The sequence below is a fragment of the Schistocerca cancellata genome, chromosome 8 (genome assembly GCF_023864275.1).
Source record: "Schistocerca cancellata isolate TAMUIC-IGC-003103 chromosome 8, iqSchCanc2.1, whole genome shotgun sequence".
NCBI lineage: Eukaryota > Metazoa > Arthropoda > Insecta > Orthoptera > Acrididae > Schistocerca > Schistocerca cancellata.
In genome coordinates this window covers 240,520,512-240,534,558 of record NC_064633.1, presented here as the reverse complement: position 1 = coordinate 240,534,558, position 14,047 = coordinate 240,520,512, and the positions used below count along the sequence as shown (strand labels likewise).

Genomic DNA, 14,047 nt, shown 5'->3' with positions numbered 1-14,047 from the left:
GACGAGTTCTTGAAGTACATCCTTTGAGTTTGTTGGGCCGTTTCGTATGCACCTATAAAGTTACGTTTGACACCCTGTTGATACACGGTACAGTTTGGAACCGTATAGCGGCAGAGGGTTGCAAGGTGTGTCAGCAAATCTGGAACTCATGTGAGTAATACACGTAAAATGTAATACCTCATCTGATTATGGGAAGAGAATAAAAAATTCTGAGTCACTACTTTTCAGGACACCCTCGTGTTGCATCAGGTGGCTTGCCGTCTAGACGTTATTTCATCGTCCTTCAACCACTTCAGTTAGTAGGTTAGTTACATGTTTCATAGATCATTTGAACGATTCTTTTATCGAAATGATATGGAACGAGTCAGTTTATAGTGTATGTATGCTTGCATACATGATTAGTGTTAATATTAATGAACACATTAACGTTTTATTACTACTATGCAATTACACTTAAAAACATTTTTAAAATATGTTTATTAGCTACCAGTTTTGAAGTAGAAATTTATCAATGGAACAGAAAGAGTTGTCTGGGAAAAATGACTGAAAATTAAATTTAAGATTTGCTCCGCTACTGTCAGACAGTTTTTGTTAGTGTGAAAATGAGGAAAAATTTTTATTACTGTTTACTGAACTCGTCTCTGAGCCACTGGCAGCTTTAACAATGAGTAATAAAGGTCATTTTCCCTCTAGTGTTGTGAGTATGTACATCACTGTTCTTCTTAAATTGTGATGGACGTTTTATGAGTTACTTCATTAGCGAAAATATGTATTGCCATGGCACAGTTAAAATATTTAGCTCCTTTAAAAGATACGTACTGATGTTCGTGAGTGAATACCACGTGTTATTTTTTGTGCTACCTTTTTTGAATCAATGCTTTCTTCCTATGTGATGAGTTACACCAGTAAATTATTCTGTACAGCAATAATAGAATGGAGATATGCAAAATAAGTAAAGAGGTTGACACACTTTTTCTAAGATTAGGAATTATATGAAGAGTAAAAGTAGCTGAACTTGATTGGTGGAAAATCTCGGTAATACACTCCTTCCAATTCACCTGTTCATCAGTATGAACCACCAAAAATTTGAAGCATTCTGTCCTACTTACTGACTCCTGCTAAAGTGCGATATGAATTATTGATACGATTCTGTTTGTTGTACAGAACTGAATGTAGTGTGTTTTTTCAAAATTTAGTGATAACTGATTTGCAGACAACTTAATAATTCTTTGGAAAATATCATTTACTAACTTTTATTTTGTGTTCTCTCTAATGGGATTCATTCTAACACTAGGACCATCTGCAGAAAATAACAATTTTTCTTGTTGAATGTTAAGTGAAAGTCATTCAGATATATAAGAAGTAGGACTGGACCCAAAATTGAACCTTGCAGGACTCCATTTGTGATTTTTTTTTCCAGTCGCAAAAATTTTCTACCTTTCCGACGTCTGCATTATTCAGCACAATGTATTGGATTCTGTTAGTCAAGCATGAGTGAAACCAGCTGAGTTTAAAGCCATCAATTCCATAAAATCTGTTTTTTTTTAGAGAGAGAATAATGATCTAAACGTTCGAAGGCCTTGGGGAGAAAATATCCATAGGCGATATATTATTATTTAAGGCTTGTGGTATCAGATAAGGCAGTGTATAAATAACATTCTCAGCTGAGCAGCCTTTCTGAAATCCAGACTGCAATATTTCTAAATAAATTGTTTACTAAATGTGTGACTACATTTCAGTACATTACGTTTTCGAATATTTGAGAAAAAGAAGTCAGTAAGGAAACTGGACGATAATTGTTTAAGTCTGTCTTATCATGTTTGTAATGAAGTAGTTTAATAATTCTATGATCTGTCTGGAAAAATTGCCTGTGCCACAGATGCAACGCTTATTACTGATTATATTAAGGACATTATTGATTAAATTGGAACAATTTGTCAGAATTCTGTATGAAATACCATCAACTCCATAAGAGCATCTGTCGATTAGAATTTCTATAATTGTATTAACCTCAGTGAACCATATTAATGCTACTTCTAGTTGCTTAAAGGTTTGTGGAATGATATTTTTAATATATTTTCTTGCTTCTTCAACTGAACAATTTAATCCTCTATTTGCTGCTATATTTAGAAAGTGATGTTTAAAGGTGCTGAAACTTGTGAATTAGCAATCAAAACCTTGTCATTTAGGTTAACTGTTATGTAATCGTGTACACTGACTGGCTTTCTTGTCTTCCATTTCACAATGTCCCATATAGCTTTAATCTTATTGTCTAAATCATTTATGTGGCTCAGGACATGCATATGTCTGGATACTTTAATGAATTTCCTTTTAAGTTCTACAGCGTTTTATGCAGTATGCAAGTAATGCGGAATCTCTGTTTACCCTGGCCCTTGCATAAACTTTTCCCTTCCTCTTCCATGAGATTTTATATCTGTTAGTTATTCATGATTTACTTCTTTTTTAATGAATCTTTTGGATAATTATTCAGGAAAGTAACTTTCAAATATTGACACAAATTTACTATGGAATAAATTGAACTGGATATTTGCATCTCTTCTGAGATGTACCTAATCCCATTGCACCCCTGTTACGTAACACATAAGTAAGCCTCACTGCTTTATACGAAACTGTCTCCCACTTGTGAGGTGCCATAGAGATTATTTCTATTTATTGTCCATTATGAACAAATAGTCTATTAGCAACTGGGTGGACACAATTATTTCACCATGAGCACTGTTTATAGAAAGGTTGTGAAGTGCCATACTATTTATTTCTATTAATTGTCCATTACGATTATATAGTCTTTTAGTAACTGGGTAGACATAATTGTTTCATCCTGAGCACTGTCCACAAAAAAGTTATCATTCAATGTTCTACTTTATTGCTGCACATGAGTTGAGAATTGACTGCTGAAATTAGATTGAAACATCCAAATTGTAATTCTAGTCTGTACCTTTTAAGAAATCTTTAGTGTAATCTCCACAACTACTAACTTTTTCTTCTTGTCTGGTAGGCAGATAAATAATGCATCTGGATATCTCACAAATAACTGTAAGTTTTGTAGAAGGTATCTGTTGAATTTAACAATTATCAAAGAAGTATTCTCGAGTAACAACTCACAAGCACATACTTCTGGGTTTTGATCAACATAAAAACTATTTGTTTAAATATTTTTTGACTGTGTGTCCCATTTTTACATATACTGCAATTCCTCCTTTTTCCATATTAACTCTAGATTAAAATGTTGGAAGTCTTTAATCTCTGATATTTAACTTCTCTACCCCTGTGGTTATATCCTATCAGTATTTTCCACATCTTCTAGGCATAAAGCAAGCTCATTTATCTTGTTTTTGACCTTCTAATGTTCTCATGAAACAAATAAGTTTTATTTTTATGGAAGATGTTAAGCGTATAATAGCGTTGTATTGCTTTACAAAGATGCATTATTGCACGAAGAACACCCGACTAACTTCGCCGTTTCCTAAGTGATTGTTCCCTGGCTTTGGGAGATAGCAATCTGCCCATTGTCAGAGTCACTTAAGTAGGTTGATTTCACGATCGATAGCCCTTGTCATTACTGTAAGCATTCCCCAACCATCTATGCTGTACTTCCTTTGTCGCCAGTGTCACGGTGGACAGTAGTTATATTGTTCTGTTCTCTTGAGGCACTGACCATTCTGTGATGCTCTGAACTCTTCATCATACAGATGCCAGACCCGTGCGTGTGCTTTGATGACGGTGTGTGTCGCCAGGTAGTCACCAATGCCCGACGCTGGCTGAGAAGGGGCGATACCTTCCGCCGCGTAGCCGTTCACGAAGACAGCAGGCTCGTTAAATGTGATCCACCACTTCACCTGTGTAACCAAACCGCGTCATTACGCTCGGTAAAGTGAACGTGGTTCAAGCCTCTAAGAGCTTTTAAAGTTTTACTCACCCTATCACCGAAGTTTTGGAAGAGTATCCTTGCATATTGAACGAAGTAGTCTGCCAGCATCTCGTTGGGCCAGCCTCCGATGTACTGCAGTGCTTGAGGGAGATCGAAGTGGTACATTGTAACCTGCAGACAGTGTAGTGTAGTGTAAAACTTGATGAAGTTTTCGGTCAAGTAATCAAATTAGGCCTAGTGGTGTTGAGGGATGCTGGAACAGCGATGTAGGCTTATAGTTTTCTTATGATGCCTGTAATCTTTTCTAGTAACTGAAGTTTTTAGGACACAAGGTGATGACCTGACACGAGACCAATTCTTTTATCAACCTCCGATTGGTCGCCAAGTTAAAACTACAGTGAAAAGCCGATGAAACGTTGCACAGATATGTTGCTCTAGTATACCTGCCGATCGCGCCACAGCGTGTTTTTCAGTTCTGAGCGCATAGTGAGCATACAAAGCTGCTTAGAACAATAGAGTTCCTGTCGGGTGTAAAGTGCCTGTCGAGGCGTCCGGTTTGATTTCATGTAGCCAACATAACGTAAATGTCATGAGTTTCATTCCTCATGACACAGCTCTGCCGCATACTCCAGGTGCAGCAACGACGCATCTGCAGCGATTTCGGTGGGAAGTGATCGCCCACCATACAGCCTGGACTTGCTCCCTCTGACTTCCGTATCTTCGCTCACGTGAACCGTTGGCTTTGAGGACAACGAGCTGCAGACCAACGTAAGCAATTGTAGGAAAGCACAGGTGGGTGCCTTCTACGAAGAGGTTATTGGAAAGTTGGCGAAGTAGCTGCAAGGTGTGACTAAATGTCTCTAATAAAACATTTTTGATAATCATCGTGCTTTCCATTTAGTGACCAATCGGAAGTTGGAACGAAAATAGCCCTTGTGTTATGCTACATCAAGAATATTGCTTCCGTTAAGAAACGAGGATGTAATCGTTTTTAATGTGAGGTTAATATCTTCATAAGAATTACTCCAAATCTAGCTTCGTGATGGATGCCGAATATAAGAATGGGTGCAGAAATGAACAGGTTGCAAGAACGATCCAAAGATAATAGCAGTGCAATAAATGACGGACAAACTCTGCTTCAACGTGCGGAAGGTATGACAGATTTGAACTGCGCTAGTTGAAATATGGCTTATTATGTTAACTATAGCTGTCCTTACGCTAGCAGCTTTAGGTCTAAGTTAATAACGAAAATGTACACTCTCTTACTGTGTCGTTTTCTTGATTTCTTTTGTGTGCAATGGATTCATTGGAACTTCCATACACTAAACTGCTGGATATCTGTAAAGTGGCACTGATACAAAAAGGAAAGCAACGTCCCAGCAACAGCTCGAGAGGGGAACGCTTGGTTATGTTCACCAAGGGTAAAGACGGACAAAAGCCATTGTCTTACCGAGGGAATTCATGAACCATTCGCAAGAACTGTTTCAGTGTAACTAAGCGGAATGTAACTAAGGAGCCGCGCGGGATTAGCCGAGCGGTCTCAGGCGCTGCAGTCGTGGACTGTGCGGCTGGTCCCGGCGGAGGTTCGAGTCCTCCCTCGGGCATGGGTGTGTGTGTTTCTCCTTAGGATAATTTAGGTTAAGTGTCAGCTTAGGGACTCATGACGTTAGCAGTTAAGTTCGATAAGATTTCACACACATTTGAACATTTTGTAACTACGGAAATACCAAAAGGAATTTGAGATCTCTCTCCCGTTATGCTTCAAACAATCACAACAATCTGCAATAATGTCAAATGTACTAGAGTTAGTAAAGTTACTTTGCTATTTACCTCACTGAGACTGCTTGTACCACATATACCTGTCCAGTAATAATACCATTTTATAATTTACTTTGTGAATGCATATCATGGAACACCGCTCGTTTGGGACGGATACCAGTGAGCTGATGTTAAATGGGCGTCGGCAACCACCATGGCTGATTTTTTCTTTTGTTGTTCTCGCAAAGGCCAAGAGTACGTTGGAATTGAATATTAAATTAACCGCTTTACAACTACCTGTGGAAAATAGATGTAAGAAGTAGTTACGTCCCGACGCCGTTTCCATGATGTCACCTGTACAGAAAGAAACTTCTGCGCATCCCTAAAGAGCACACAGTCGGTGCAACTGTCCATAAATGAACATAAAAGCCTGTAGATCTTCCTCCAGTCCAAGATGTTTCAAAAAGAACGACCTGATAGTTACAAAACATGGGACGTGCCGGCAAGGAAATGTGCGTTGTTTGAATGGCTTAGAGTTTCAGAAAATCACCGTTGGATGTCAGTCTTCTCATTTTTCAGTCAGCCAGAAGTGAGATGGCGTCCGCTCAACAGAGGGAGTTTTGCATGCTGCAGTCTGAGAAGAGTAAGTCAGAGATTTCGCTCCAGCGTGTTTTCTGTCGGCGTTTTGACATTGATCCGCCTGCACACAAAACCATTCGTTGTTGGTATCGGTAATCTGAAGAGACAGGATTCTTGTGAGAAGGTCAGTGACCAGGTCGACCTTGAACTTCTCATGACATGGTGGAATGAATTCGTCAAACATTTAAGCGGAGTAAACGAAAGTCTAGTCGCTGCGCAAGCAGAGATCTGGTAATGCCTCATACGACCCTCTGGCGAATGTTAAAGCATCGTTTGGTTTGTGAAACACAGAGACTACAATTGGTGAAAGTTCTTCGGGTTGCTGATGAAAGAATCCGATTAACTTCAACAACGCTCTGCTAGAGGACATGGAATGCGATACATTTGTACCACGATTAATATTCAGTGATGAAGCAACATTTCATGTTAGCGGCGAAGGAAACCGACATAACGTGCGCATGTTGGTACTCCAGGACCGTCATGACATTTATGAGCACGAGAGATATTCATCTAAAGTGAACCTTTTTTGTGCCATTTCTCGTGAAGAAGTATGCGGTCCCTTCTTTTTTAAGGAAAATACACAGATGGGAATGAGCTATCTTCAACTGCTGCAGAATTAGCTTTCTCTGAAACTTCAGGAGAATTCTGGTAAGTTCATTTTCAAATAGGTTACAACTCCGCCTTGCTGGGTCAACAACGTACGTCACTTTCTAATTACTCTCTGCCCCAACGCTGGATGCGGCACAAGGGACATCGAGACACTGATCTCCATACTGGACCCCATGCGATTTTTAGTGTGGAGATCTGTGAAGGAAAGTGTGTTCTCCTTCCCCCTACTCGTGATACAGAAGAAGTGAAGAGCAGAATAACAGCCGCCACATCTTCTGTAAAACCAGATACATTGTGGAAAGTTTATGACAGATTTAGCTATCGTCCAGCCGCTGTTCCTTCGGCTGCTGGTGGACACATGGAGTATTTATAATACCACAGTTAACAGTTTAAGATTTTGTGAGTGTTTTGCAATTCATCCAATATTTGTAGTATATTTTTATCAAATACTATAGAGTTTAAATTCAGGTCACTCTTTTTGAAACAGCCTATATATCAAAGATAGCTCCGTTTCTCCTGCCTACAGAGGGACGTCTGGTAACATCAAAAGTTTCACAACGGGAACTCAGTTATAGCAGTCAAAACTGACTGTAGCAGAAAAAGGTTTAACGATGCCGTTATATAACTTCCTAAGATTAAAAGTGTGTGGTGAACTGGGAGCCATACTTGATCTTTTACTTCTCAGTTGGACTTGAAGTTATGAACCTACAGTGTAGCTCGACAAGAAGGTCTTTACACTACGGAATTGTTTCAAGATCAAAATATTCAGTAGTTGACTTTAAGGACGTGTGAGAAATACACAAACTTTCTTCTATTGCTACTATTTCTTACTGTGTGTGTTGCACACCCTGAGGACCAATGAAGTCATCATTATACGTGCCGAGAACTCTTGGTACGGAAATAGTCTGTCGCATCCACAGAAGTAGTAGAGAACGAACCAGTATGTGTATTAGTCGAACTGGCAGGCCTCATCGAACTTTCCCTGTGGATGAAATTTGTGCCACCTATGGCTAACCGTCACAGAAGAAGTAGTTTTGGTGTACAGTTTCCGTTGACTAGGCTCTGTGTTACTGTCTACGGTTGAGTCTTCTTTCCACACTGGAGTATGGATATGTTGCACTCCTGAGTCTATACGTCAGTTGGATAGAACAGTTAAGTTCACTAGCCTCCACGGAACTATGCAAGACGATTAGGTGACTTGTTGGAGAAATGTAGCAACACACCCAATTTTTTCTTATTGCTTTCAACAGCACAATCCTTGCACTAAACAAATACGTTATCAACAAGGAAACTTTATCTGAAACAGTGACTGACGATACATGACCACGCTGTTGGTCTAGACCGCGATCGGCACGAGCTGATTTCCACATGACGCCGTTTCCTCTTATTCTCCTCCGCCCTCTTCTCTTACGATCTCCGTCTCACCCCTGTCTCTGTCCAATTCGTCCACCCTTCCCGCCCCGCCCCCTCCCCCCACTATCTGTCTCCACCTATTTTCTGCCCGCATCTCGTGGTCGTGCGGTAGCGTTCTCGCTTCCCACGCCCGGGTTCCCTGGTTCGATTCCCGGCGGGGTCAGGGATTTTCTCTGACTCGTGATGGCTGGGTGTTGTGTGCTGTCCTTAGGTTAGTTAGGTTTAAGTAGTTCTAAGTTCTAGGGGACTGATGACCATAGATGTTAAGTCCTATAGTGCTCAGAGCCATTTGAACCATTTTTGAACCTATTTTCTCTCTCTGTCCATCTTCACCTGAACCTTTTGTTCGTCTCCTCCAGTGCCCTCTCTTAATCCATCTCCCCCTGCCTGTCTACCTCCTCCCTTTATCTCCTCCTCCCCTTTCTGTCTGCACATCTCCTCCTCCCTTCTCTCTGTCCTACTCCCCCTGTCCCTGCCCAACGCCCCCTCTTTCTTTATTCTGTCCATATCTTCCTGTCTCTTCTCTCTGCCCATCTGCTGCTCTTCCCCTTCTCTGCCCCCACCCCCTCATTGTTCCCATTTGATATTCCATCATATCTGTGTCCATACCCTCCTCTCCCTCTGTGTCTCCCCACCTCTTCCTCTGCATTCTCTTTTCAGGTTATCAACCTCGCTCTAGCAGTATTTCTTCCCAGATAGTAATTTGCGTAAGACATTTGGCTGAAGGAGATACAGGAATTTAGGTGTTTTTTACCCGGAGCTTTGCCAGAGTGCACATATACCACACAGATTTAACATATATCTCACATATCTCTACACATATTTCATCTGTATCTGTAGCGAATTTCGTCCTGCAGTTTCGATTTCACGCAGCTCGGCGTCTATGACATTACAGCTCCTGAATACTGTATCGTATAATGATGTAAGTTTGCAGGCGCATTCAGTGGTATATTATTATGGAGTACGTTAAATATTTTGCGAATAGAGTTAGTGTCAGATAAATAATACATTTAAACGTCAAGCATGCTGCGGCAGTTGTTGACGCATCTCAGTGTTTGTACCGTCATATCTCCCAAACAATGTGTGATACGAAAATATAATTTTGCATGCACATTCAGCGGTATGTCTAAATACTGTCTGCAGAATGTGTCCTGAAAACAGTAATCAGTAATAAATTAAAACCTCAGGCCTGTTGCGGCAGTTCTGCTGCATGAAGAGCGAAAATTTATTAAGTGAGAAACTTTTGTCCTTTCATTAGTTTTGGGGATTGTCATCGAGAAAAAGTTTCATAAAGTTTTGAAATTATATGCAAAGTTTGTTGCAAATCACTAAGCGCTCTCATCCTCAAATACTGGATAAATGAAATCTGCGCTTTCAAGCGTTGTGAGCAACACTAATTTTTCATCTCCTCCCTCCGCCCCCTCCCCCTCCCTCACCCCTTTGATAGGCTGCACACAGTGAGTGATGTGTGTAGAGAGTATGGTAGAAATCGCTCCTGCACTTTAGAACGAAATGTGTAACATACATACAGACACAGATTCATATACACATACATAAGTACATCCATTTTTATAATATGTATAGATATACGACGAGTATATAGGATTACTTATTTTTTCTTACATAACTGGCTTATTACATATATATAAATTATAAAGGTGATATAATCCCATATTTTTGCTTATGTTTATTATTATTGCTTATTATATGCTATCATTACAGAAACCTACCTGTTACAAAACTGCTATTGTTCCCTCACCCCATTACCCAAATTCTAATACTTGTGTTACTATTAACATTACTACTATTCTCGCCGTGAGATTTGGCACGTGGTTAAAATACTGGGTTCAGGTTTGGTAAACAAAGATTTAAATCTCGGTCTAATCATTCATAATGAAGTTTCCCTGTGTTTCCCTAAATCAATTAAGGAATTGTTTTCGCTAAGGAGCCAATGGCGGATTTCCTCATAAATCTTTCCTAGTTTTCTCTGTTGTGCCCTGTCTGCGTAAACATCGCCGTGTACGGTTCTCACATTATAATCTTCCTTCAGTTTCACTTGGTCTCATGATTTCACCAAATGTGCCCACCGTTTCCTTGTAGAACTAATGTGATCAAATTGCGGACGGTTTTCTTTTTCCCGTTGTAATGGTCCTGGGACTAATCCAGACAACAGCAGTGCTCAGTTGTATTGCCTGAACACAGAACGGGAATGCCGTTCCATTGAAGGGTAAGAACTTATACACCGCCGCAGAAATTATGTTTCTGATACCACTCTCACTAACTCAATGGAATACTCGTTACCGTTTTCTTCATTGGTTACCGAGGTCAGTTGCCTTCTGCATCTGCATAGGCTGTTGACTAACGGGGAAAGTTAGAAACAGTCGTATAGTTGAATCTCTTGTAATATCTCTTCTGCTTACCGTTAATCTTATGATTGTCGCACTGTCAAAGACGCGGAGAACTAATTGTTTCTCACAGTAGTTTTGGAAACAATTTCCCTTAATTTTGACCTTGCCCCAGTGCATACTTGCCTTTCTCGCCGTTCGCAACTCATGGTCCGAAGTACCAAGCGCCACAATCAGAACTACATTTTGCCATTCTTTCTACTGAATACAAAAGAGTTGCATATGTGCTACACTCATTAAGGCAGTGAAACGAACAACCCGACACGAAGGGGTTATGTCTCAGTACCTATATGATGTTATGGAAAAATTCAAATTTTTTTTGTGCCTTTTTCACTAGAGGCTCAAAAATTCTGTTATAACTGTAAAAAATTTGAATCGTTTATTTTTTACATATTGTAATCATAAGTCTACTGCACGTAGATGTCTGTAAATGCAAGAAAGGGGTACTGTACGAGATGAGGCTAGTGGATACTGTCAGTTGTTACTCACCACAGGCTGAATTCCATTGGCAAGCAGCTCGTTGATGAGGTTGTTGTAATAGTCGATACCAGGCTGATTGATAACGTCCACGTCCCCGGTAGGCAATACACGTGGCCAGGAAATCGAAAATCGATATACGTCTGCCTGTTCAATAAAAGTGTCTTAATGGTTGTGACAAAAACATTGGGGCCTGATTGCTGAAATTTCGCTGTTCATTTATATAGTGGCGCTGAACTCATAGAATAAGACACATCAAAAATTATAACTATCTAATTAACTAACACTGTTGGGCTTAGATAGGTAGAAGAATAAACTATTCGCCAAAGAACAGTTATGCTTGGTAACGATGTATATACATTATCTAACAAACAAACCAAAAAAGTTCAGAATATTTCTGATAAAACTACCCAGACTCTTTAGAATCTAAGATAATATTTCAGGAAATGACCCTGAAATGTAGTTTATCTTCCTAAGAACCTGTAATGACCATTAACCAAGTACTTGAAATAAATAGACAGCGATAGAAACGAATAATATGAGAAAGAAATTTATGTAATATATTACTATGGTATCTTGTAGTTCTTAAATAGATAATTAGCTACGAAAGTGAACATTGAAAATTGAGGGGAGCTTAGTACATAGGTTACGAGGTACTGTACGCGTAAAAGGTCGTCACTCGCTACTAACTGAAGAGAATTTTTTTCAGGAAATCACTTATTACCTTTAATAATATCAAACCCCCCCCATGAACCATGGACCTTGCCGTTGGTGGGGAGGCTTGCGTGCCTCAGCGATACAGATCGCCGTACCGTAGGTGCTACCACAACGGAGGGGTATCTGTTGAGAGGCCAGACAAACGTGTGGTTCCTGAAGAGGGGCAGCAGCCTTTTCAGTAGTTGTAAGGGCAACAGTCTGGATGATTGACTGATCTGGCCTTGTAACACTAACCAAAACGGCCTTGCTGTGCTGGTACTGCGAACGGCTGAAAGCAAGGGGAAACTGCGGTCGTAATTTTTCCCGAAGGCATGCAGCTTTACTGTATGGTTAAATGATGATGGTGTCCTCTTGGGTAAAATATTCCGGAGGTAAAATAGTTCCCAAATCGGATCTCCGGGCGGGGACTACTCAAGAGGTTATGGTTATCAGGAGAAAGAAAACTGGCGTTCTACGGATCGGAGCGTGGAATGTCAGATCCCTTAATCGGGCAGGTGGGTTAGAAAATTTAAAAAGGGAAACGGATAGGTTAAAGTTAGATATAGTGGGAATTAGTGAAGATCGGTGGCAGGAGGAACAAGACGTCTGGTAAGGTGACTACAGGGTTATAAACACAAAATCAAATAGGGGTAATGCAGGAGTAGGTTTAATAATGAATAGGAAAATAGGAATGCGGGTAAGCTACTACGGACAGCATAGTGAACCCACTATTGAGGTCAAGATAGATACGAAGCCCACGCCTACTACAGTAGTACAAGTTTATATGCCAACTAGCTCTGCAGATGACGAAGAAATTGAAGAAATGTATGATGAAATAAAATAAATTATTCAGATAGTGAAGGGTAACGAAAATTTAATAGTCATGTGTGACTGGAATTCGGTAGTAGGGAAAGGGAGAGAAGGAAACGCAGTAGGTGAATATGGATTGGAGGGAAGAAATGAAAGAGGAAGCCGACTGGTAGAATTTTGCACAGAGCTTAACTTAATCATAGCTAACACTTGCTTCAAGAATCATAAAAGAAGGCTGTATACATGGAAGAAGCCTGGAGATACTGACAGGTTTCTGATAGATTATCTAATGGTGAGACAGAGATTTAGGAACCAGGTTTTAAATTGTAAGACATTTCCAGGGGCAGATGTGGACTCTGACCACAATCTATTGGTTATGACCTGTAGATTAAAACTGAAGAAACTACAAAAGATGGGAATTTAAGGAGATGGTCCTTGGATAAACTGACGGAACCAGTGGTTGTACAGAGTTTCAGGGAGAGCATAAGGGAACAATTGACAGGAATGGGGGAAAGAAATACAGTAGGAGAATAATGGGTAGCTCTGAGGGATGAAGTAGTGAAGGCAGCAGAGGATCAAGGGCTAGTAGAAATCGTTGGGTAACAGAAGATGTATTGAATTTCATTGATGAAAGGAGAAAATATAAAAATGCAGTAAATGAAGCAGGCAAAAAGGAATACAAACGTCTCAAAAATTAGATCGACAGGAAGTACAAACTGGCTAAGCAGAGATGGCTAGAGGATAAATGTAAGGACGTAGAGGCTTATCTCACTAAGGGTAAGATAGATACTGCCTACAGGAAAATTAAAGAGACCTTTGGAGATAAGAGAACCACTTGCATGAACATCAAGAGCTCAGATGAAAACCCAGTTCTAAGCAAAGAAGGGAAAGCAGAAAGGTGGAAGGAGTATATTGAGGGTCTATACAAAGGCGATGTACTTGAGGACAATATTATGGAAATGGAAGAGGGTGTAGATGAATACGAAATGGGAGATACGATACTGCGTGAAGAGTTTGACAGAGCACTGAAAGACCTGAGTCGAAACAATCCCCCAGGAGTAGACAACATTGCATTAGAACTACTGACAGTGTTGGGAGAGCCAGTCCTGACAAATCTCTACCATCTGGTGAGCAAGAAGTACGAGACAGGCGAAATACCCTCAGACTTCAGGAAGAATACAATAATTCCAATTGCAAAGAAAGCAGGTGTTGACAGATGTAAAAATTACCGAACTATCAGTTTAATAACTCACAGCTGCAAAATACTAACGCGAATTCTTTACAGACAAAACTCGTAGAAGCCGACCTCGGAGAAGATCAGTTTTGATTCCGTAGAAATAGTGGAACATGC

The 14,047-nt window shown here is 40.1% G+C and overlaps 1 protein-coding gene across 1 annotated transcript in view; it reads right to left on the bottom strand.

Moving 5' to 3' along the window:
- LOC126095488 (myrosinase 1-like) overlaps positions 1-14,047 on the bottom strand; it is a 54,383-nt gene that overhangs the window by 31,832 nt on the left and 8,504 nt on the right. The window contains exons 3-5 of the mRNA XM_049910278.1: positions 11,203-11,337; positions 3,938-4,060; positions 3,677-3,857 (exon numbers count right to left, since the gene is read on the bottom strand). Coding sequence (XP_049766235.1) covers positions 3,677-3,857; positions 3,938-4,060; positions 11,203-11,337 — 439 coding nt within the window. The remainder of the gene's footprint in view (positions 1-3,676; positions 3,858-3,937; positions 4,061-11,202; positions 11,338-14,047) is intronic.